At 36.5% G+C, this 24,903-nt stretch overlaps 4 protein-coding genes across 6 annotated transcripts in view; 3 read left to right on the forward strand and 1 right to left on the reverse strand.

The window, feature by feature from the left end:
- The first annotated feature begins 202 nt into the window (after positions 1–202).
- On the forward strand, positions 203–4,974 carry lrrc20 (leucine rich repeat containing 20). Of its 2 annotated transcripts, none has more exons than XM_023413421.2 (5): positions 203–223; positions 3,626–3,714; positions 3,948–4,097; positions 4,189–4,356; positions 4,456–4,974. In XM_023413421.2, exons 2-5 carry the CDS (start codon positions 3,645–3,647, stop codon positions 4,590–4,592), a joined length of 525 nt encoding a protein of 174 aa, XP_023269189.1. In that variant the 5' UTR covers positions 203–223; positions 3,626–3,644; the 3' UTR covers positions 4,593–4,974. The 2 variants fall into 2 exon arrangements, with proteins under 2 accessions (XP_023269189.1, XP_023269188.1); XM_023413420.2 differs by lacking the exon at positions 203–223 and adding an exon at positions 2,290–2,562.
- Positions 4,975–6,614: 1,640 nt separating this feature from the next.
- Positions 6,615–10,301, forward strand: ppa1a (inorganic pyrophosphatase 1a). Its single transcript, XM_023413419.2, has 11 exons — positions 6,615–6,991; positions 7,198–7,262; positions 7,892–7,945; positions 8,218–8,337; positions 8,429–8,515; positions 8,605–8,731; positions 8,829–8,956; positions 9,190–9,275; positions 9,475–9,544; positions 9,868–9,907; positions 9,995–10,301. The coding sequence occupies exons 1-11, from the start codon at positions 6,931–6,933 to the stop codon at positions 10,021–10,023; spliced, it is 867 nt and encodes a 288-aa protein (XP_023269187.1). The 5' UTR covers positions 6,615–6,930; the 3' UTR covers positions 10,024–10,301.
- Positions 10,302–11,420: 1,119 nt separating this feature from the next.
- On the forward strand, positions 11,421–16,744 carry sar1aa (secretion associated, Ras related GTPase 1Aa). Of its 2 annotated transcripts, none has more exons than XM_023413366.2 (7): positions 11,421–11,450; positions 12,748–12,820; positions 13,078–13,197; positions 13,813–13,878; positions 14,300–14,403; positions 14,501–14,632; positions 14,742–16,744. In XM_023413366.2, exons 2-7 carry the CDS (start codon positions 12,763–12,765, stop codon positions 14,856–14,858), a joined length of 597 nt encoding a protein of 198 aa, XP_023269134.1. In that variant the 5' UTR covers positions 11,421–11,450; positions 12,748–12,762; the 3' UTR covers positions 14,859–16,744. The 2 variants fall into 2 exon arrangements, with proteins under 2 accessions (XP_023269134.1, XP_023269135.1); XM_023413367.2 differs by lacking the exon at positions 11,421–11,450 and adding an exon at positions 11,659–11,758.
- Positions 16,745–21,659: 4,915 nt separating this feature from the next.
- The window catches only part of LOC111660236 (SPARC (osteonectin), cwcv and kazal like domains proteoglycan 2), a 19,731-nt gene continuing 16,487 nt past the window's right edge, over positions 21,660–24,903 (reverse strand). The window contains exons 8-9 of the mRNA XM_023413424.2: positions 24,327–24,464; positions 21,660–23,716 (exon numbers count right to left, since the gene is read on the reverse strand). Coding sequence (XP_023269192.2) covers positions 23,571–23,716; positions 24,327–24,464 — 284 coding nt within the window. The 3' untranslated portion in view covers positions 21,660–23,570. The remainder of the gene's footprint in view (positions 23,717–24,326; positions 24,465–24,903) is intronic.

Genomic DNA, 24,903 nt, shown 5'->3' on the forward strand with positions numbered 1-24,903 from the left:
GATGTTCACTAATTCAAAATAAAGCTCTGTATAGCAGAGTAATATCTAGCAAATACTGTGAAGTGGCTGCTGGTTGTAACAAAGCAAAACTAAGTTCTATTCTTCTGAAGCCAGAGGGCTCATTGTATTCAGATCCTTTGAAAGTACACTGACTGACCAGGAATTTGCCAGAGTCATGACCACAGCATTGGTCAAACTGGGAATAGTGGATCAGGACTCAGAGGTAAGACAACAATCTCAGCCTCAGGCAAATATGAAAAAAATCTTTATAATTCAAAATAAATTAGAGCTACAATGATTAGTGGATCAACAGAAAATTAAATCAGCAATTATTTTGAAAAAAAAAAAAATGCCAAACATTTCATGGTTCCAGATTCTCAAGAGTGATCATTTGTCGCTATTCCTTATTATCTTTGGGTTTTGGACTTTTGCTTGTATTAAACAAGATATCTGAGAACACCACTTTGAACTTTGGAAAATTGTGATAAGACTTTTTCACAGTCTTCTGTGAAATGTTTTATAAATTAAATGATTGATCGAGAAAATAATTGAAACATCAAGTGATTACAGTGTTGAAAGTAAATCAATTGATTAAAAATGACTGTAACTATATTGATAATTCATTCATTGTTTGAGTCATTTTTCAAGGAAAGATAATGGAAAAACATCAAACATTCTCTTGTTTGAGCCTCTGTGATCATTTTCTGCTTTCTGTCATATTATGATTGTAAACTAAATTTCCATGGGATCCGGACTGTTGCCCAGACAAAACAAGACCTCTGAAGTCACCTTGGTCTCTGGGAAATTCTAATCAGCACGTTTTCACTATTTTTGATATTTAAGACTAGTGATTAATTGATTAATCAAAAGAATAACCTGCAAACTAATTGATAATGAAAATAATTGTTAGTTGCAGTCTATATTGAGATGTGGCGCAAAAGAGATATTTTCTGCATATTATTTAAATATTCCCATGTCGACGCCCAATATTGACAAACTGAAACATATTTGTAGTAATATGTGAAGTTATTGTTTTTTACAACTGGCAACAGCGTTGGGCAGAGGCATAGTGTTTTTTGGGTTGTCTGTCCATCCAACCAGCCATCCGTCTGTCCCATTCTTTCAAATAGGACATCTCAGGACTGCCGGCCCTCAAATTTGGCACAAAGGACCACTTGAACTCAAGGATGAACTAATTAGAATTTGGTGGCCAAAGGTCAGAAATCAAGGTCACTGTGGCCTCACAAAACATGTTTTGGTGTGCAATGAATTAAATTATTGTTCGCTTAATTTAATGTAATTGAATTAATTTCAGTCAATCTAGTCTATATAATTGAGAATTAAAATTTAAGAATTTTATTTAATGGAGCAATTAATTTGACTCAATTTAATTCAATTCATGGAATTTATTCTTATTTGTTTGAGTTAATCAATTAATGAAATCAGTTCAATTAAATTATTTAATTGATATTGATAATTTATTTTATTCTAATTGATAATAATAATTTAACAATAATGACATTAATTTAATTATTTTATTTTAATGTAATGAAATGTTTTATTGAACTGAGTTAATCTAATCTAATTAAATTAATTTCATTAAACTTAATTTCATTAATATTGTACTTTATTTTATTTTAATAATTACATTTTTATTCAATTGATGTTTTAATTAAATTCTAATAATAATTTAATAATAATACTTTAATAATAATAACAATAACTTAATAATTATTTCATTTAAATTTAATTAGATTTACCAATTAAACTCAATTACTCAGTTAAATTCTGTTAATTGTATTTTAAAGGATCAAATAGTGTCAGAGATGCAGATAATACCTCTGCAGATAATTCAGCACCCGATAAAAACCTCCTGAACGCATAACACTGAAGAACAAGCAGCCGAAAATTACATATTGTGCATTTAATCAATTTATTAAAACTAATGTCATGTAATGAATTTAACTCCATTTTATTCATTTTAATTTAATAACATTTTATCAATTAAAATGAATTTATTGTTTGAACTAAATTTAATTTATGTATTTGATGTAATCCATGTAAATTAATGTAAAAATGTTATGCATTTAATATCTTTTATCAAATTCCTTCAAAGCCGTCACTACATATATTATATGAGTCTGGACCGGTCTGGACAGACATGGATGTAAACTGAAACTTCACCAGCGGAAGCATTAATGCTTATCTTGCTTACTTTGTTACTTCAGTTGAGCTTTGTGGTTGAGCTGCGTTGTCTGCAATCTGAAAGCGCAGGGCTGACACTCAACATGTTTCCTAGTTGGCTGTTTGCTAGCAGCCTGAAGCTAATTCATGCTAATTCATGTCACAAAGTAGCATCAAAGTTATCCAACGTTTGTTTACTATGTAAGGTGTTCCCAGTGGGTATTACCTTCCTAATACATATCGAAATATTTTAGGTGAATTGCCCTCTCCCGGGGCTAAAAATACACACTCACCAAATTAGACTGTGGTTGAGCGGTGCAGCTAACGTTAGCTAATGCTAGCAGCTGTCAGGCTCTGTAACAGGAGCTTCTAGTCTGGGTAAGTGACTCCCTGGCGTTGTTTTAATAAAACACTAATGAATAATGGTTGATTGTTTGTCTGTAGCTCAACAGGCTGTATTTGTATATGTCTGACAGTGTAGGGCCATAGAACAGTTGGCCAAAATCATATTTTACATTAAATTATGTGTGTAGTAGGACGGAAATGTGATCTTCAGTAGCAACCAGGTCCAGTTCAGTAGTGCAGTGGTTTCAACTTTAGGGTTATTCAGCAGTAGAAAGAAACGTTAAATAAAATATCGAGGTCGCTCACTCTCTTACTCTAATGTTGCTATTTCCATTTTGAGGTCTTATTTCGTTTTAATAACGACTGTAGTGACGAGTCAGAGTCAAGGGTTAGGGTTAAGGTTTCAGGGACTCATCTGGTTTTAGAGCATTAACTGCATGATCCACCAACTAGTGACCTGAAAGTAGATTAGTCAATTACTAGATCGACAGAAAAATATGTGGTTATGTTCTGATAAATTATTAGTTGTCTAGTATAAAAAGTCCAATGATAGCAGAAAAATCCCCAACATATTGTAGATTGTCATTACCTTTGCCTTACTATTTCATTAAGTACCAGTTATCATAAAATTCAATAATTATTCCAAATTTGTGGCATTTTTATCATTTCATTATTTTGTAGGTCAGAAATCTTTACAAAACTTTCTGAAAGTTGCCTTTCTTCAAAATGAGTATGTATTTTCATTGTTGAATTTCTATCCACTGAATGATTTGAGTATTTCTTCCACAAGGAATGTAAATTTACAGAAAATTTTAATTCAGTGTTAGAGTCAGGGGATTTGATTTATATTATGTCCTCCCTTTATGTCAGTTGCCAGTAAATGTTTCATTCTGTCACATATGATGTGGAAAATACAACCAAAGCCTAAGAAGAGATACATCACCTACTTATTATCAAGTCAGTGCAGCAGTGTGGTAACCGCATGAAGCCAGATACATTTGTAATAATATATTGTCATTATTTCTTACTATATTATTTGGCTACATCTCACTTACAAAAAGTATGTGTAAGTGTAAAGTTGTATGACTTCCCTTAGGAACACTTACTGCAGAGAAATGGCTGAGGCAGTTGCAAATGTGGCCCGGAGGATTAATGCAACTGTAGAGGAGGGGAAAGATTGTTTGGGTAAGTCTCTTTTGTCTCTTACTCCTTACTTCTGCAGTTTCCTAACAACTGTATTGTATTGTAGTTGATGCTATTTCAGATTTCACCAGCAGATGGTGACAGAGACTTGCATTTGCTAGTTCAAGTAACAATGTATTTAAATCCCAAAGTGTTTGTTAATTATAGATATTCAATATCACCCTGCTGTGTTAATGCTTGATAATCTCATAATTGTATTTTTTTTTTCTCTGCAGATCTGTCAAACTGCAAGCTGATTTCTTTCCCAGACGGTGTGTTCAAGGTCCTGAGGAGTGTTTCAGAAAACATCCGTGTTATCACATTGGCTGACAATGAGATGAAGGCACTTTCCAGCAAGTTCTTCTCAACCTTCACACAGCTGAGAGGTAATGGATAATAAATACCTCACAAATGTTGACAGAATGGTTTTATGCTGTGCGACCCATTGATTTACTTGTGTCTTGAAATACCTTGCAGAACTGGACCTGCAAGGAAATGTTCTCACCAAACTGCCTGACGCCGTGGGAGAAATGCTGCATTTGACCAGCATCAATCTGGCTAATAACAGCTTCTCCACCTTCCCAGACAAGCTTACTGAGATAGCCACACTGGAGAGGATTAACCTGGAGGGAAATAGCCTCACTGGTAATAATAAAATATTAATACATGTTGTATGTGTCAGAGAAAGAGTTGTATTTTTTAAGCTTTAGTTCATTCTGTGTTTTATGTTTTTTTTACTTACAGAAATTCCCGCGGAGAAGCTGTCTGCCATGCCAGCGCTTAAGTGGCTAAACGTAAAGTCAAACCCCTTGGACTCAAACACTCAGTCTGCTCTGCAGTCTCCCCTCAAATTTGACATTTTGTCCACAACACAGTCCTAGATGGTGTCATAAATGATATTTCACCACATATAGACTGCATGCTGTGTGCCTTTAACTACTTAAGTTGGATGCTTTCGTGTGCCTGAGAGATGAGAAAACATGATACTTGAAGATATCACAATGCTGTACAAGAAACAAGAGCACAGAGGTGTGTAAAGACCATTGTTTTTACACCCTGCTGGTGACCACACCCTTTGGCCTCTACTTTGTCCTTTGTATGAACTGTGAAGGGCTGATGAAGTTGATATTTGGAAATGAAATCAGTCCATCTTCATGCACCATTTGACTTTTTTTGTCTCAGCTGAGATACTTGCAATTACTTATTTATTACTTTTGATAGTATAAAAAAGTTTTTTTTCAATTAAAGCTTATACAAAGGGAACTATGCATTATTGTTTCATTATTTTTCACTGGGTGACTCATTCATTGTTGAGACTATGTTAAATGAATTTTTAATTTATTATACTAAACTGAAGACACATAGCTTGAGCTGAATTCAGATTCAGTTACTGTATAGTCTATTTAGGGCACAAAGCAATTATTTCAGTTTCAATAATGTTACAATTAATTTCTAATTATTGTACTGTCTACAAAAAAATCTATTCAAGAGACCAGCAAAAAGCTAACTTCTGAAGCTACCTGGTCACCACAGTGGCTTGATTTAGTAGGCGATAGAGAAAGTACAGATGGTAATGTAAGTGCTGATCAAGCTCTTAAATCTTCCATCTGTAATGAAGGCTGCAGATAACAGAGACTAGCCCATAGTGGAGTGATTAAAAGTATTTTGCTCAGACTTTCCAGGCATTCTTTAAATAGCAGCACTGCTGAGTCTGGATCACTTAAGCTGATGTTTGGCCTGATGGGAGCCTCTCTGTCATACAAACACAAGAGGGTGTTGGCATTATGATATATAAGAAGTTCACTAATGACCAGATTATTGTGTATCCTTTTTCTGTGAACAAGACTTTAAATATGCAAAGAGAGCATGCCAAGCTCTTATATTCACAAGTCAGCCAAAGGAGGATGTCTCCTGGCCAACAGGGCTGCAGGCTCACAACGTCACGTGACTTCTGCCTGTGACCTTGCATTGTGCATCACTCTGCAATCTGAATGACTTTAATTTTCCATACACCAGAGGAAAACTACAGTCATTTTTCATTTTTTCAGTGTTAGTGTACAGTTATAGATATTTGGCTCTCTAAGGCGACATGCTTTTGATTATGTTTACAGCAGGAGGTGTTATTCTGTAAACTAGATTGCATGTGTTCTAGTTAAACTAAATACAGAACAATTTCTCCAAATAATGACATTGATTAATAATAATTTATTCATTATGTAATAAATGCTACATTTACTGACCTTATAATAATGATAATAATAAGTATTTTTCATATAATATTGGTATTTAGTATTTTCCCTTTGGTTGCTTTTACTTGTAGACTAGATCTGTAATGATGCAAAAAGTCGAGTAAATTAGCTTCTCCATTAGCTATACAACATTATGAATTAAATGTATTTCAATTGGTGGAGTCAAACGTATAATTTGACATAAAAAAGGCAAATGCAAAAAACATTGGTGCAATAGCTCCGAATGAAAGGTAACAAACAGATTTACTTGGTTTTTGTATTATCCATATATCCATTCCATGTACCATAAAATGCCATTGAAATCACCTGCTACCTGTTGTTAAAAGTGATGGATTTTAGAGAAACTAAGAGATCATTTAAATATTTTATATGTGTATTATGTTCCTAAAAACGAGCCCATAAGTATGTTATCAAATAGTTACAGAGAAACTCCGGAGGCCAGAAGGGGCACGCCACCTAATCCTGCTTTCTTAATTGGTTTACAGCTAACACCAGTCAGCTCCATCTGTTTTTGTCTGAAAAGAGCTCTCAAGGGCCGCAGCTTACAACGGGGAAATGAAAAACAAATCACTTCACATGCAGAGAAAGAAGGTAGAAACTTCACATTCATGCTGCAGCATGGAGAAGTGGCAGTGACGAGGGATTAGCTGTTGATTACCATTCTGAGAAATTCTGCTTCTCCCAGAGGTTTGTTTACTCGTGTTGGCTACAGATGCAAGTATTGGATGTGATTCGCATTCAGACAGTATAAAGAGACCGACAGAAGCCAGCACAGCTCTGTCATCTGGCCTTTGCACTCTTCATACAGCAGCTCTGTTGTCACATGCAAGCAGTCAGGTCTGTAACCTTGGCTTAAGCAGTGCGCATGTCTGCTCCTCCGCCTCAGTGACTGCCTGTCAGTCAGGAGCTGCTTAGTCCTCCTGAGTTAGTGCACAGACTTCAGAGGGAGAGTTTGAAACCAACATCAGAAATGAGCTTTACCATCGAGGAGAGGGGCAGGCCCAACACCCAGGACTACAGGGTGTTTTTCCGTAAGCAATGAACTAGTTTATGTCTTGGAGTGAAATAATCCCTTCATTGATAGTTTAATAATGTAATAGTTGCTTAAAAACTAGCTGCTGCAATAGCTGCATTGACAAGTAATCGTAGAGCTTTATGAACTTTTTAGTTGCTTATAGTATCGACTTTTCATTTGTGCTTATAAATAAGATCTACAATGCACATTCCCTTCACACAGAAAACTCTGAGGGTAAATACATCTCTCCGTTCCATGACATACCCATCTACGCAAATGAAGCAGAGGTGAGCATCACGTATCTATCAATTCTGTATGACTTCTGTTAGACTCTTGGAAAAAATAGAGCCAAAGTTGTGTTGCTGATGGTGGAACCTGTACAAGTACATTATGGTACATTTTTGTGTCTTTTTTTTTTTTTGCAGCCCTTCATCCTTTTTTGGGCTTTAGGACAGTGTAGGCAGACGCAGTACCAAACTCTACTGTCAGTTATATTTCTCTGTGATGATGGATGGATGCTTTTTCCCCAGCACCAACTAGGAGCCTCAGTCTGTGGGCCTCTCAACTGACTTTAGTAAATGCACCTATAAATGTAAAGGTTCACATCACAGGTTCAAGAAACCACATTATATGCCTGTTATGGGTCCTGTGTGAAAAATAATTTGTACAAAAATGTACTGCCCCTGTTTCTCCTTTTTGTGAGTGTTATGTTGGCTATAAGTCATTTATCTCTATAGCACACTCGCTTTTCTAATTTTACCATCTCCCTGGTAATAAATGGATGTTTTGTTTTTTAGACAGTATACTGTAAACATCAGCTGTTCCTTTCTGCAATCTTCATGTTGTGTCGAAATTTATTTAAAATGAGAGAATTCATCCTTAGCATAACAAAATGCTATTTCTGATCATCCTGCAGAATATTTTTCATGCTGTTGTGGAGGTTCCAAGATGGACAAATGCAAAGATGGAGGTATATATTTACATATTTTACTCATAAATATGGTAAAGATAAGGTGTAAATAGTGTTTAAATCTTAAGACAATGAACCATATTCTTTGTCCTGTACTTGTTATAGGGATTTCTCAAGATGTGATACCCAATGATGACTTTGTTATCATTACACTAACAAATAATGATATGATTGATTATGGAAGCTACCTACTAATGGCAATTATGTATTTTCCCTCTTTTTCATTTACATGGACCAGTTCATTTAATTTGCTTTGTGTCCATGATTCTCAGATTGCCACCAAAGATCCTCTCAATCCACTGAAACAAGATTTGAAGAAGGGGAATCTTCGTTACGTAGCTAATGTGTTTCCTCACAAAGGTTACATCTGGAATTATGGAGCTATCCCGCAGGCAAGTACTGCTCAGGCTATAGTTAAATACCAGGAAACCAAACCATGTCTCTGCTCCATCAAACATCTTTCTTTGCTTTCCCTTTCAACAGACATGGGAAGATCCTAACCACAAGGACAGCGACACAGGATGCTGTGGAGACAATGATCCTATTGATATATGTGACATAGGAAATAAGGTAGTGAAACAATTCCATTTTTGGATGTTGAGGACACAGAAATAATTGCATCTGTTTGCTGGTTTTTCAAACGTGTCTTTGACTCCAAGGTGTGCACACGAGGAGAGATAATTAAAGTGAAAGTTTTGGGAACTCTGGCTTTGATCGATGAGGGTGAAACAGACTGGAAGGTCATTGTGATCAATACGGAGGATCCCGAAGCCGGCGACTTTAACGGTAGGAATTACCTGCAACACTGCCAAATATTATACCATCAGTTACATTTAAATGAATTCTGTATTTAGACTTGTCCTTTGTTGTTGATTGGTTGCAGATATTGATGATGTGAGACGACTTAAGCCTGGATATCTGGAGGCGACTTTTGATTGGTTCAAGAGATATAAGGTCCCAGATGGGAAACCTGAAAACCAGTTTGCTTTCAATGGAGAATTCAAAGACAGGGTAACACTTTTAAAATTTTATTCATGGGGTTGTATTTTGAAAGTGTTAGACTTCCTGGAAAAAAAGAAAACTTGAATTTATATTACATAATAAAACATTTTTAGAAGGGAAAGTGCTATTAAACTCCTTAATCTTTTCTGTTTTACCTAAGCTTATCTGCTTTCTTTTTTCCTGGTAAACTTATGCTTTCATGGAGGATGCAAATAGGGGAAATCTTTTGTGTTTTTCTCCAGGACTTTGCCATTGCAACAGTGAAGAGCACCCATGAGTTTTGGAAGGCACTGATCTCTAAGAAGACCGATGCTGGCGAGTTAAATTGGTGGGTGGTTCATAATCCGAATAAACTCCATTATTTAAACAGTAGGCTCTATGACAGTATGTGTGACAAATGTTATCAGTGATATTTCCTGCCATAACACTCGTTAGATCATTTTCTATCTGTGAATATATGCCTTTTAGGTCTGTTTCAGTTTTGAGGATGAAATTGTTTCCTTTGTTTTCTCTCTTTCTTGTGTTAGCATGAACACCAGTGTCTCAGACAGTCCGTTCTGCTGCTCTGCTGGAGATGCAGAGGCTGTGGTTAAGTCTGTAAGTCTATACTATTTTCATGTTCACGTTAGAGACCTAAAATTCCCACAACCATCCCTTCCTAAATGAGAATAGAGATGATAACCTGGTAACTACCAAGACTTCAGACAAAAGCAGAGGATCATTAGTGAAGACAGAGAAAATCTGAAGGCAGTTTCTTTCAGTTTAATCCAATTGGTCCACATATGACTTTTGGTTTTTGGTGCAAACTGAGCAAGAATGTCATGGCTTTCACACATTAGAAAACTGCCTCCCAAGATATGCACAACACTATTTCACAACACTATTATAACACCTTTTAATGATTTCATGAACTCTTACAGGCATGCGATTTTGGAGCTGAAGATCCTATTCCAAGTTCAGGTGTGTGTTTTGTACATTTATTTGTTTTATTGCAGCAAGGCTATGTTGTTACTCTCTGAAAATCACTTATGCTTGGTTATTTTTCAGTTGACAAATGGTTCTACTATGAGAAGTAGGAAGGAAAAGCCTGGGCAGAAACATGAAGATGTCACTTCACACCTGCACTCCTTCTATCTGCTTACAGTGGCACATGAACTGGACAGATTGAATGTATATTGTATTTCACATTTTACCTGTTTTTGTTGTTGTTGTTGTCATCTGATTCTACTGCTTGTTGTGGGATTATTCGCACTTTGTAAAATTCAGACCATGTGAAGGCACTTTTTCATCATTTACATTGTAGCCCATAATTTCAGGCTTGATAGGACACTATAATAAACCAGACTAAATCCCAGGCTATGGTGTATTCTGTATTGATTTTATTGCCACTATTTCATATTATTATTATTATTATTATCATTTAGACCTGAGCTGACCTTCAGAATATTGATCGAAAGTGGATAATGGTGCCCTGATGGGAAAAGACAGAGAGAAATTATGTTCAGCCTCGTTTCTCTTGTTACTCATTTCTATACAATACTCCATAGCCTAATAATTCTTGTAGACATTCAATAAATGACACATTTCCTATATGCTATTCCAGTAAATTATGTATTTGGTGTTCCTGAAATGTAATAGCTACTTAAAAGTATAAATGACTGGTGGTTATTAAAACCATTGGCTGTAAAAGCCATGGGATGCATCAGTAGGTGACAATTAAAGAATAAGCTTCAATAAACCTCTATATTCCTTTACCGTGTGGTTAGAAACTATGGTGTATTCTTATGCAGCTCATGGGATAAAAACAGTTGATTCCTGATGACATCAAACCTGTTTGATTTCATATGACATTCAAATTAATTTGCTGCCTGGATATCACCTTTATTCTTGCTACGGATGCGCTTAATGTTGCTCATTCTATCAAGTACTCATCAAGTCAATATTTTCCACTTAACAGAGTAATCCATGACAGGATTGGCTTTTTGTTGGGGCCTTTCATCTTATTAATGGAGAATTTGCCATGAATCACAATTATCTGAAGCGTGAAGTAGTAGAATATGTTGACATGATCCGTGTATTTACAATGACTCTCTCTAGAATTGACAAATTATGAGAAAGTATTCCATTGTTTCTACATTTCAAAAATTACATGCATTTCTTACATTAAGACAGTATTTTGAGATCATATAATGGGAGAACACGTGCTTAATATTGAAAGTTTACGTTATTGATAAATATACTTTATTGCTTCCTGTTAAATGATTCTGTTACAGTCCTGTTATAAAGTAAATAAGAGCATAATTTATGCACTTCTATCCTGAAAGTGCAGCTCACATTTGTAGTGCACTTTACAAGAGGGATCCTATCTCATTTACCGACAAACATCAAGAGGGGGCGCTAATAAAACAAACTGGACGCCAATTCTAAACCACGAAGAAGAAGACCTTCATTGACTGTTTCCAAGGAGACCGCTGATACTACTGAGCGCTGGTCGTGCCGAGAGGTGAGTTAGCTAAAGCTTGACAGTAAGTTTGGTATAATACCATAGGACAGCATACTGTGTTGTCGACGTCTCTTATTAACGAGTTTGCTCATTGTTAAACGTCGTCCTGACCCACATGAGGTCAGACTATAGAAAGCACCAGAGGTTTGACGTCAGCTAACATGCTAATGCTAACTAGCCAGCTAGCGTTATCTGATTTACGTTAATTAAATAACACACGAACCACGGCGTAACAAGCGTAAAGGCAACGACAGCATGGCTACAAACACAGCAGTGTTTTTGACAGTTGGAACATCACACTGCTGAAGGTTGTAATTGTCTTTTTACGATGCTGGAAACAGCGAGTGACAAATAGCAGAAAAGAGCGCTATTACCTAAGGTTACTATCATAGACTGTATATAGAGGTTGCCATTGATCAAGCTAATGTATATATTTTCAGCTACATTCAGTGTCACAGAGAGGTGATGATGAGTACAGGTGTTTGGGGGCACTAAGCTTAATCTAAATTATCTTTTTATTAAAAGGTAACGCTAGCCACCTGTTATACGTATGGAAGGAGTTACAGTGTTATGTCAGATGATAACACCAAGAGATTTAAACACCTGTATGATGTAATGTAATACAACCTCTACTCTGTAAATAAATACTATCTATTTTAAAAATGTTCCGTTTTGTACAAGCTTCCGACATACTACTGGATGTTGTCTGCCTAATTTGCATGGAAGAGCAAGTGCAATATCTTACCACAAGCTATGCCCTCAAGAAATGATTCTACACCTCACTGGCACAACGTGGATAACTAATTATTATAATAATACGTTTCACAAAGATGGTAATTGTTGCATACTAGGGCTGCAGCTAATGTTATTTTCATCATTGATTAATCTGACGATTAAAATGCCAGAAGTTTTTTTTAAATGCCTGTCATAATTTCTAACAGACTTATTTTGTGTGACCAACACTCCAAAATCCAAAGATATTTAGTTCACTATCATGTGCAGCAAAGAATATCAACATGCAATCCTCATATTTGAGAAGATGGGAAAGGCAAATATTTGACATTTTTGGTTTAAAAAGATACTAAAACAACAATGTGGTTATTATTATTATCAACAATGAGCTAATGGATACATTGATATCCCCTAGGGGATAAATAAAGTATCTATCTATCTATCTATCTATCTATCTATCTATCTAGTTGCTGATTAATTTTCTGTCAACATATTGTTAAAGACATTTCTTTTTTTCTTAGGGCATTAATTTCTGGTAGTGATCTGACATTTTTTCCTGTTTCAGGCAAAGACCAACGAGATGTCATTTTTATTTGACTGGATCTACAGGGGGTTTAGTAGTGTTTTACAATTCTTAGGTAAGTCCTGTCTACAGTTCTTAAATGACTTAAAAGATGGGAAAAGCACTAAAATCCCAAACTTATGAAAAGCAGAAACAATACCACTTTACAGTGTTAAATTATTGACATGTAAGCAGTATTGAAATGTTGTATGTGGTCCAGGTGATGCTAGGTCAACGTCATAAACTACTGCATAGTTAGACCTCAAAGTAATCTATAATATTAAGTAGTGGGATACCATTTACATGAGTTCTTCCATTTGTGATTTCTTCCAGGTCTGTACAAAAAGAATGGGAAGCTGGTTTTCCTGGGCCTGGACAATGCTGGTAAAACAACACTGCTGCACATGTTGAAAGATGACCGACTTGGCCAACATGTGCCCACACTGCATCCAAGTAAGGACAGACATACAGTAGACAGTAGTGTGCCATAACAGTAGTGTGCCATACTAGGGTGGTGTATTTGTCTGCATTAGTTATTATTCTAGCTTATGTTATACCACAGCGTATTATAGTACAGGTTATATCATTTATTCTCCTCTGAAAATATAGTACATATGACCCTTTTTTTGTTGTATTGGCACCAATACCATAATACAGTCAGCTAAGATCCTAAGGAGCAGTTTTTTTTCCTTTCTTGGGACTCAAGACCTTAAGATTTTTGAGCAGTTTTACTTTCTGGCAGTTCAGCCTTTTGCTAGTTTTTGGCACTTTTGACATTTAGATGATTGCAAATGTGTTGGTGTTTATTTCGTGTAAGCTGCTTATAAAAAATGAGTGAGAGTAAAAACTGTTTGTTTAATTAATATATAATCGATGACTGCTTTTTTAAGAATTAAAAACATTTTGTTCATGTAAAGGTATATTTTCTACCTCAGTTACAGTGATATCATGTATCATAGGTGAGACTCTCTTATAAATTGTCTCATGGAATCACCTATGTAGTGAAACAGTCCTTATTGCTGGCAAAATATAATGACAGTATTGTCTCCTGTCTCCTTTCCATCAAAGCTTCTGAGGAGCTGACAATAGGTGGCATGACATTTACTACATTTGATCTGGGAGGACATGTACAAGGTGAGAGCTTCATTTTTGCCAATAATGATACACTATAGTAAAACTGCAAGATTCAGCGCAGGATTAAACTGCAGATTTCCATAGTGGCACCTCAACACTAAATGGACGTATAGTACATTATCAGGATAAATATTTGTGTTCATATTCTCTTATTTATTTTGGCATACAGAGCAAAATTGCAGGAACAAGATTTGAGGCTCAGTTAGCAATTAGTTATTGCAAATATTTGTGTGGGTGAGTATTTAGTTAGTTAGTTATTAGTTAATTATATCACTATTTTCACAGACACAATAATGAATAGAAATGAATGCTCACCAGTTTGTTTAAATCTGCTGCATTACATGCTAAATGTGGCCTTCACTATCACCTTCAACTGCTGCAAGTACAGCCGATTCACTAACTGTTTTTCCTTTGTTTATAGCTCGAAGAGTTTGGAAGAATTACCTGCCGGCTGTGAATGGAGTCGTCTTTCTTGTAGACTGTGCAGATCATGACAGACTCACAGAATCCAAGACTGAACTCGATGTAAGATTAACCATCACTGTTGCAAGCCGTTTCCACTGTGCAATACTGACTGTTAACAGTGAATGCATGATGATTGTGCTTGCTTGTGTATTTCCAGGCTCTCCTAGCAGATGAAACCATAGTGAATGTACCAGTGTTGGTGTTGGGTAATAAAATCGACCGTCCTGAGGCCATCAGTGAAGGAGGACTGAGAGGAGCTTTTGCTCTTGATGGTCAAGTTACAGGAAAGGTAGGCCTTATCTTTGAATTCTAAGAGATCATATGATCTCTCTGTGTGTGGCCACATGTACTGGTGCCTGTTGACCATCATCTTCATTTATCCTTATTGTGATCAACAGGGAAATGTCTCTTTGAAGGAGCTGAACATTCGACCGCTGGAGATTTTTATGTGCAGTGTGTTGAAAAAACAAGGCTATGGTGAAGGTTTCAGATGGTTATCACAGTACATTGACTGACATGCAGGACTGAACCTTAACCAGAAGGGATTTCCTTGACACATTTTCATGAAACATGACACTAAATTTGTTTCTTTGCTAAGTGTCAATCAGTCCAAATTTTAAATCCTATTATTAAGAGCATATTCTTTTTAATTCTTAAAGCATTTATTTGGGGTTTAAAGGTTTCTATGCAAAGTTTTAAAAGTGGTTCATGTTGTGTATGAATAAATATAAATGTGAAGGTTAACTGAGTTGTCCAACTGCGTGGCATGCTAATTAGATCACACCATACCTGATTACAATACATGTGCAGCCACACATTGTGCAAGAAAGTAGATATGAAGACATCACTGTTGCATTATTATTATTTAATAAACTAACTGCTTGAGTTGCAATTTATTAGGAAGTGAGTGATAAAGACATAAGAACTTATGGTAATTGTGGTGACTGGTTTATTGCTTGTGTGACATCACACTGAGATGGTTGATTTAAATTTTAAAACAATTAATTAGACAAATAACTACATACAGAAGATTAAGTTTCGTTCATTTAATGTCATGGTATGCAGCCACCGCCTTCAAAATATATAGCCAAAGATGTATGCTAATGACTGGGATTAGTAGGGAGAGAGATTCAACTTCAACAAAACATTTCCTCCAGGCTGAGTACAGAGCCAAAATAACATTAAATCCCCTTTACAAACCACAAAAAAGCTGAAAAGACAGCACATCCCACAGATAAAAGCAAAGATGAAGTAAACTGAGTCAAACTGAACAGCTCACTGATGACTGTGTTGTGATGAATGTGCTGCTCACTTTCAGTGTCTTGATGGAATTGGCTATTTAATTTTAGCTCTGACAGTTACATCTCTTCTCAAATCTGTTGACCCAAAGTGATGTTACATGTTGTGTTGAAGGCAGCTAAGTTTTAGTGTGCTAGTTGAGCTGAAACAAAATATTTATTATCTTTGACTTTGGTATGTTCTGAAAGGATTTTGATAACTTTCAGTGGCTGCTTCTTGCTCTATTATAGCACAGAGGTAGCAGTAATGCATCGCTCTCGAAATGTCAGGAAGCAATAATGAAGAATGACCAACTGTACTGTAGCAGAGACAGTCTTACTCCACTGCATTTGAGAGCAGGAAAGAATATACATAGTCCTGAGTCTGTTTATTGAAATCTGTTCATCTTTTAAAAAGGTATTAACTAATACTGTTTAAAATACAGTGTCTCACATGGATTAAAGTCAGGTTTGAAGCGGCAATATTTTAAATAGACTAAAATTAGAGGATAGTTTATTTTTTTGTTATTTATTCCTTTATTCTAGAGCTGAAGCAATATATCGTCATGTAATCAGCATGTAGGCTGTACAACATTAACAGGGTTGAAGTGCTGCAGGTAATGCACTTTTTGACTATCTGAAAAGATATGAGAGTGTAACCTGCAAACATTAATATGCAAACCTGTAAATTAATATTCTAATATTATTCTGGATATTTAAATGTTTTTGTTCTTCAAGTCTGTGGATGTAAACATTTTTACAATGGCTTGTATGAAACTGTATCCTCATAACGAGAAGGTGGAAATGGATAATGAGGAACAGAAGCATGTGATCATTGTGAACATCATCCCATGTTTACAGGAAGACATTTTGAATATTCTGTTCTTCTCCTTTTGAACACTGTTCTGTATCAGTAACTGAACTCCTGTAAATTATGTATAATACAGATGTAAATGTTTGTACAGTTCATGCACTTTAGTAGCAGAAATTAACTTGAATGACTATTTTCAGCAATTACAGTCTCTCTGCAAATAGTTTCAACTTGAATGACAACATCCAAATATAAAGATGAGAAGATTGGTCCATGTGATGAGCTGTTGTAATAAAAATCTGCCTTTTATTGATTCGTCTGGGCAAGTATTTCTTTTTTTTCTATTTTCAATTGCAGTGTTTTTCATGTGCTCATATTCCCTATTCAGAAAGAATATACATTTTTGTTCGGGAGCTAGAATTTTCTCCAAGGATTTATGGAAACAATGCTTGTCTGTGTCTTTTACATGCGTTAGGCCTCGCAGAAAAAGACAAAAGGTTCAGTTATCAGAAGTGGGAAGTGACAAATACTTCTTCACTGTTGTGGTTGGAAGAGCCTCATACTCTTGTGCCCCACTCCATTGTGGCATCCTTCAAGTGTCTATCCTGGGACCCTTATTATTCTCTGTCCAACACTAACACTTTTATTTACAGAGGCTATAAAGCTCATTCACCACTATTTAACATTGTTGTGTTTAATACTCATTTAATTCGAATTTTTTGCACTTCAATGTCATCGTGAAAACATATCTCTCTAAATATTACCATAAAACAAAATAATTAATATGGTTAAAAGAGGAAGTTTGTAGAAATCCAAAAGTCAAAACATTGGTTTGTAATCCAACAACAGATTTAGTATTTAACTAATAAAAAGGATCAAGGTCCAAAGGAATGTGTGGGTGGGGATGGATAATTGCAAAGCTCCAGGTTGACATTGCTATAGTGGCCTCCTAAATATTGACTTTTTCTGAGTTGGTGCTTTTGCAATCAATTGTTCTTTTTTATGTCACTACTTAAGTTATAACACTTTGTTTTGAGATTATCACTTTGACAAGGTATAAAAATCAAAACTACTTCCACTGTAATTTTAGTGTTGTAAAAAAAAAAAAAAAAAATTCAAGTCCAGGGTGGTGAACACTGAATCTTGTGCGAAGTCTTAGTAACCTATCTGTTGACCAAAGGGCTATCATTTTTGATTCAGTGGTGTAATCATGTTCTGTTCAACTAAGGCACATGACAGTCATTTTCTTTTCACTGTCAGATGAAGAGAAAGGCTTTGGTGCTTTTATCTTCAGACTTAATTATTGTGACACACCTTATTTTGATATCAACTGACTACAGCTATTTCAGAGCACTTTTTTAGGTTTCTAGCATAACACATTCCAAAATAAGTGAACACTTTACACCAGTCACTGTAGCCACTTTCAGAATTTTATTTAAAGATTTTACTGCTGGTTTTTAAAACATTATACTTATACAGTATCTGTAACTCTCCATGGATCTGAACACTTGTCAGGCTTTTGCTGTCTAACTCCATGCACTTTTAAATGTGTTCTTTAACATTGTTGTGAAATAAGTTTCTTGAGTTTCTTATTGCTGTATACATTTTTTCAGTATGGTTTTGAGGTCATGTTACTTGAGTATTTCCACTTTGGGAGACTTTCTAGTTTTCATCTACTACATGTCAATTTGCCCTGCTACTTATAAAATATAGCTGCTTTTTATGATATGGTGAAAATGTATCTCCAAAATATCACCTTTTCAAGGGAATTTGCTGCTGTTACTGCTCAGTGACACAACTCATTTTCAAATTGATCTTAAGAGTTATACAAGAGTTATTTTTTGTTCAACATGTAGAAGATCATGCAATCTCTCTGCATATCTCCAGTTTAGGAGAAATTGCATGACCCTGGACCCTTTACTTGTAGCTTCAGGATTTTCACTTGTATTCAATTAAACTGGAACAGATCCATAATACAGTGCTGTCTTCACATTGTGGTCATTTAGTGGTGTGGTATTAAGCTGCCAACCTGCTGTAATTTGTTCTTCTAGCATGAGGTGGCAGCTAAGCACCAAAATTACCCCAGCAAATATCCTCATCTGCGTGTCAGAGTCTCAACTGAGAGGAAACTCTGGAGCTTTCAACCTCATCTTGTTTTGTTATTCCACTGGAAGCTCCATGAGTGTAGATGATGATGATGATGATGATGATGAAATTAACCACAATCAGATGTAATCGTGTGTGTAACAGGCTGTGGCTGAAAGAATCTTCAGCAATCAGTGCTTCACACATCAGGTGGGGGACCAAAAGGTCATGGGAAAAAAGTTCTGTGTTCTAAAATATTCATTATATACACATCCAGCTTATGTTTTATAAGCAGATTACTCCACGTAAGGTAGGCTTACTGAAAACAGCGTTGGTTTATTTATGGATCTGCTGTGGTGAAAAGCTGAGTGCTGCAGTCAGTAATACAGATCCTCTCCTGACCACACTGAGGACACAAAAAACCTGCCTTTAGCTTACAAATTCATTGGATGTCCCAATCTAAGCAAAGTGTTCCTTTTTTTTTTTTTTTACAGAGGGTAATGGAGAGTGACTTGGTGGCACATGTATCCAGTATGTCTTAGCACAAAGTACAGTATAAGATAATAATAATAACAGTAACTGTGAAGATTGGACCAGATTCAGAAGACTTTAGGAACGACATGAGCCAAAATAATAGAGATAATAGTGAAATAGAGACACAGGGCACGGCTGTAGAGTTTGACTGCTTATATTGAACGGTAAGCAGGTTCATTTAAGTTCCAATATATATTTGTTCATATTCCCCATGTAAAAAAAAATAAACAAAAAAAATGTGTGCATATTAGTGCTGACCAATTAATCTTATTTTCTTCGCCATCGCGATATGAACATGTGCAATAAACACATTGCAAAAGACTGACTGAGATGCGATACATTAGAAAAAATCATTTCATTTTAATACGCCATGTACGCAGGGTTTTCAAGGCACAGCGCCTGAGCCAAATGAACCAGAAAAAACTACTGCATTTTGGTGTCAGGCTGCAGCCTCTCATACACACTCAGCAGACAGCACGGAGCCGACAACAACTACGGTCGTAGCTCTGAGTGTCATCACAACCTTTGCGAGTAAAAAAGCAATTAGCGTCCTTCATCACACCACCTGTTCAACAAGATTTAATCATGTAGTAAACCACATTTTCAACGTGTCCCGTCCACTGCGGTTTGTTTTACACGAGCACCGCATGCTAACGTTAAGCTAATAGTGAATGGTTATGAACAAAATAAAAGGAAAACTTTCTGTGTGTAGACTGCAATTCATGCACACCTTTATAAACTTATAACTACAGCCTGAGACAGCAGCCACCCCCCTCAGCAGTGTTACCTGCAGCAGAGAGAGGAGGACAGAGGAGAAGATTGATAGTGACCATTGTCTGTAATCTTTATTCAGCTTCGCTCAGCAAAACTGTATATGCACACTTCGATATTTGTTTATTTATCGCATGTATGCATGCATGCATCATCATTGCAATATTGAAAAGTGTCATCGCACATCGCAAATTTTCATCATACCATGCAGGCCTAGCGCAGATTCAAAAAAATAAAGTTAGACCCAGGTCTTTTTGAAATATCTGTAAGAGTCACAGTTCTTGTTCACTCTCCAGTGTAAGTTTGTATGTTAGCTATTCCCGGAGCTATATATGTGTGTACACTTCAATCCTACCGCACTTGAAGTAGGCGTGGAATACTTGAGTGTTCTCGCCTCCTTCTTGCAGGCATCAGGCTCGGTATCTCAGGTTCGGTGTCATGTGGGAGGGGCTAGCTATCCAATACTGGAAAAGGTTTTCTCTGGAATCGTCTCTCAAAACTCCTCCAATGGTTCCGAGATCTTCTCCAAAGTCTCGGCTCAGCTCGGGAGAATCAATCCAACTAAAAAGAACCTGATCTAAGAATAAGGTCAAAATAAAATTACCTTTATGCTAATTCTATGAGCGTTTACAATCATAGGATAAAGCTAATTAAATATCAACTCAATGCTCTAAGTTACAAACTTATGCTGTACAACATAAGCCATTCACTTCAGTTTCAAAATTACAATTTCAGTCATAACCAAACAAAATTATTTGTTTAGAGAGCTAATATTCTTGGTATAAGCTCAGTTGCAGTTAAGGTGTATAATATAAAATAGAAATAACAATATAAATTTTAGTCACTGACGCACCTTTAACATATTCTCAAATCCTTATACAATAAAAGATGAGTGCAAAAACACAATTAACAGTAAAAAAAAAAAATGTAGTTAATGGTGCACCTTTATAATGTTCTGAAATCTATGTTCACTCAAAGAAATGCTAAAAGGGGGATTCACTAGCACACATCTTAAGCAGCAGCTAAGTTGCAGCAACCCACACAAATAGTACAAAAAATGCATCAAAACACAATAAGGAACAGTCTCTTTAACACACTAGAGTGCCAGAAGATAGCTGTTTATCAGCAATATTTTTAAACGTTTTAAAACGTTAACACGTTTAGCATAGTCAAATGTGATTTTACATAGCACTCGTTAGCGTCTAAGCTAGCAGAGTTTTATCGCTAACTTTTTTAGCATAAGTCAACATAGTGAAAATTAGCATCCGGGCTAAAAGATGTGTTCTCCAGTTAATTACAAGCTAGAAGCTGATTCAACTCACCAGTGCAATGAATTAGGACATTAGCTTGGAAAATGGCGTCTGGTCTCAGTGCTCGACCTGTAACGGCACGGTCTTCTCTTCTATTTCTATCCACTCCGTGATTTTATGTGGTAACAATACAGTATGAATTAACAACCGTAAACACAACATTAACTTTCGTGAGTTACTCCATTGCTTAACCCGAGTTTCTTACCACTTTGATAAACACGCTGTGCTCAGCTAACATTGCGTCTTGTCCCTTAACCTCTCACCAACGTGCCCAGTCAGTGGGCCGCTGGGAGGCGGACTGAAGCTTCTGATTGGCTAAACTGAAACTTAACTTGACTTTATTGGCTGTTAATCCAGGTGGAACTGTATGATTTTCTCAGCATTAACATAGAGGTATATTTATTTCTTTTATTGCTGATTTAACCTATCTGTGTTATACATAGTAGCCACAAGCACAACCTAATTTGTCCCTAGATTAACCCTTCTCAAACCTGAAATAGTTAGAAAAGACTAAAACCAACACATAGCTTGGCTCCAGTGCCTTTATTAGTAAAGTGCTCAGCCTAGAAGTACATTCTTATTCACTAACATGCAATACTAAAAACAACCAAATGTCTGGCCTATCAATAGCATGAATGAAGACATGGCAACAATATTCTCATAGAAAAAAAAATTACAATGTGAATTCAAGTATACACACAGAACTTCAAGTAATGCACACATTTTTTATAAACACAAAATACAGATTTTCAAGTTGCAAACTCAGAATAAAACGTAATTGTGCCACATTCTTTGACATGATTTCAGCGATAGCAGAGGACAGCGATTAGTGGTTTCTACTGTAGGTGCAGTTCTACAGATTTTCAATAAAAGTAATCCAACTGGAAATATATAGGTCCTGTATCGTAGTGTGTATCCACTTAATTCGTAAAGCATGTACAATTTAAAAACTGCCATGAGCTGTGGTGCACCTTTATCATAAAGGTGGTTTGAAACCATAGTAACCTGAAACCCTCTAAGCTTGCTTCATAGATAATTTACACTGGATTTATATACAGAAGCAGAATCAGTTAAGAAATACATTACCACGTTGCTCTGAACTGCTTTAAAGGAACTGTTCGACATTTTGTTTTCTTGCTGAGAGTCAGAGACGATTGATACCACTCTCTGTCTGTACAATAACTATGAAGCTATAACCAGGACATGGTTATCTTACTTCTCTTAAACCTGCAATAACTGATTTTTTTTGTACACTTGCAACATCAACATATCATCACAGTTGCTTGTTTACACATTCAGCTTTCATATGGAGCCATGTTTCTGTCTAACTGATGAATTTAGGTCCAGTATTTACTCTTTTTTAGCTCTGTTTTTGGTCTCCACTCCACTATGTTCACCAGTTAGTTGCTCACTGTGTCTGTCTGCTGTTTGGTGCTGAGCACAAAGTGTAAAGTGGATTTTTAAGAAATGTTTTTTTCCTGAAGTTGCCTGTACAGACCACACAGCTAAAGAAACTAGCTGTGTCACATTTTCACACTTTCATCTGATTATTATGAAAATATCCATCTTAGTCATTTAAAGACTGGAAGCATGGGAAAACAGCTAATCTGACTAAGCTAAATAGCAAGTAAACCCACCTACCAGCACCTTTACAGCTCACTAATCAAGACATTATATCTCGTTTGGTTAATCCATACAAAAAGTGTAAAAATGACAGTCTGCGTTTTTTACAGGATGTTATGTGCTGGAATATTTCTTTCACTGGCACAGTGACTTCCTTGGTCATCCACCACATGCTTTTTTGGTTTTGTACAGATTAGTTGGTGGATTTTGTTTTACCTTTAGACAGAGCCAGGCAACTGATTCCCCATTTCCAATTTTAATTCTAAAACAAGCTAAGTTAACTGAGTAACTGCTAGTTTCATATTTAACTTAATGACATAAGAGTGGTATCAAGCTTCTCATTTAACTCTCAGCAAGAAAGCAAAAAAGCGTATGCTGAACTATTCCTTTAAATTCTGATCTCTAGTCATTCCAGTGGGACGGCGGCTCTAATACTCAAGCAGTTGTTCACACAATACAAAATTACTGGTAATCTCTATATGCATAGATGGCGGTCTGACAAGATAGGAATTCTGATGGACTTTAGCTACCTATGGCGCAGTAGTCAGTGGGTCCTGCTTTTCAGGACGGCAAAACAAAAAGCTCTGTTGCTCAAAAAACAGAGAAGAGAATGAAGCAATTACACCTATCTAAGACAAAAACTGGTCATTATCTCATCACTGGACCTGCCCGGAACCACATATCCCACCAGGATGATACATAATTCCATGCCTCCTGAGTCCGATCCCAAAATCTTTTGCTGCTAGGAGAGAGCCATTCCTGTAGATTTTCAGGCCAGCAGCTGTGACATGGCTCTCTGCGTGGGGTCAGACAGTTCTACCAGATGTATCCTCCATCATCTGCCTCGCCTTCCTCTTCCTCCTCCTCTTCTGCCTCCTCACCGTTGTCCTCTGCCTCCTTCTCCTCTTCATCCTCCCATCCAACACCGCTCCCAAAATCTCCAGAGTATCCAGCCACTTCATCTGGAAAAAGGTAAAAATATAAGAAATTGTTATGTATTGTTATGTGTTTTATATCACTGTAAATTGAATATCTTCGGGTTTTGCTGGTCAGACAAAACAAAGAATTTGAATGTGTCACCTTGAGCTTTGAGACCTTTTAATGGACATTTTTCAAATTTTTTGACATTTGACAGATTAATTGACTTAAAAATGAACTGATAAGTCAAAAGAATAACTGAGAGGGTAATTGATAACAAAAATAACCATCCATTTCACCGCTTTTTCTGATACTGAGATCTAACACAAGGTTTTGAACAGATGCAGTTATTATTTCCTACACTGCCAAAAATCTCCATCTGTTCAATCATTTTTCGTCTGTAACTGATTCCTTAATTAAAACAAATTCAAAAAACAGCAGATGAAGAAAGAATATTACAACCTGTCGATCTTATCAATAATTTTCTCGAAATGAGTGTCTGTAATTTGAAACATGAAAGAATAAGGCAGGTCAGTGCACCAAAATCCAGAAATAAAAATCACGACACAAACAAAAGATGACTTTATAAGAAGGAAATTTTCTTGTAGTGCACAGTGTGAGGAAATATGTGTTCGCCAAATGCCCCTCTCTTACCGCAGTCGGGGTTGCCATGGATTCTGGTGCCCATCATCTCTCCACCATGCTGGTCGACGCACCAGCACTCCCCTCGGCTCTGGTCACACTGTACTTTCCTGTAGTAGCCGTCCTCATCACAGCTGGGAATGTACATCCCTGCAAGGACATGCACGGCCACACACACACACACACACACACCCACACACACACACCACGATGTTAAATATTTATGCCCTCAGCACACATAGCTGCCTCATGCTGATGCCTGAGATGAGCGCAGCATAAACGAGAATGCCAGCACGCCTTAGTGAACCTGTGATAAGACCATCAGTCAGGACGGAGAAGCAGCTTTTTGGCAGAGGATACCACGCAGACAGAGAGAGAGCTCACCCTGTTTGTTTTACACAAGCATGCATATGCTGGCGGATGTGATTTCATACAGCATGTTGGCGTAGCGTGTTTCCTTGTGTTGTGAGAGTGGCATGTAAAAATGTAGTGACAGAATCAGTGACAGAGCTCCACTGTTCCAGCCTCCCTCAGGACGCTCTTGTCAAACCTGAAGTGAAGTTCTCTAACAAGCTACCACCCACCCCCC

This window comes from Seriola lalandi, unplaced genomic scaffold (assembly GCF_002814215.2).
Source record: "Seriola lalandi dorsalis isolate HSWRI2012SDOR001 ecotype SW California unplaced genomic scaffold, Sedor1 jcf7180002054516, whole genome shotgun sequence".
In the NCBI taxonomy this organism is placed as follows: Eukaryota; Metazoa; Chordata; class Actinopteri; order Carangiformes; family Carangidae; genus Seriola; species Seriola lalandi.

Excerpts from the sequence above, each read along its gene's own strand:
- lrrc20 (XM_023413421.2), top strand. The coding sequence starts at position 3,645 with ATGGCTGAGGCAGTTGCAAATGTGGCCCGGAGGATTAATGCAACTGTA. Across the intron at positions 3,715-3,947 it reads GGAGGGGAAAGATTGTTTGG|ATCTGTCAAACTGCAAGCTG; the intron begins GTAAGTCTCTTT and ends TTTTCTCTGCAG. Across the intron at positions 4,098-4,188 it reads AACCTTCACACAGCTGAGAG|AACTGGACCTGCAAGGAAAT; the intron begins GTAATGGATAAT and ends AATACCTTGCAG.
- ppa1a (XM_023413419.2), top strand. The coding sequence starts at position 6,931 with ATGAGCTTTACCATCGAGGAGAGGGGCAGGCCCAACACCCAGGACTAC. Across the intron at positions 8,732-8,828 it reads CGAAGCCGGCGACTTTAACG|ATATTGATGATGTGAGACGA; the intron begins GTAGGAATTACC and ends GATTGGTTGCAG. Across the intron at positions 8,957-9,189 it reads ATGGAGAATTCAAAGACAGG|GACTTTGCCATTGCAACAGT; the intron begins GTAACACTTTTA and ends GTTTTTCTCCAG.
- sar1aa (XM_023413366.2), top strand. The coding sequence starts at position 12,763 with ATGTCATTTTTATTTGACTGGATCTACAGGGGGTTTAGTAGTGTTTTA. Across the intron at positions 13,198-13,812 it reads TGTGCCCACACTGCATCCAA|CTTCTGAGGAGCTGACAATA; the intron begins GTAAGGACAGAC and ends TTTCCATCAAAG. Across the intron at positions 13,879-14,299 it reads TCTGGGAGGACATGTACAAG|CTCGAAGAGTTTGGAAGAAT; the intron begins GTGAGAGCTTCA and ends CTTTGTTTATAG.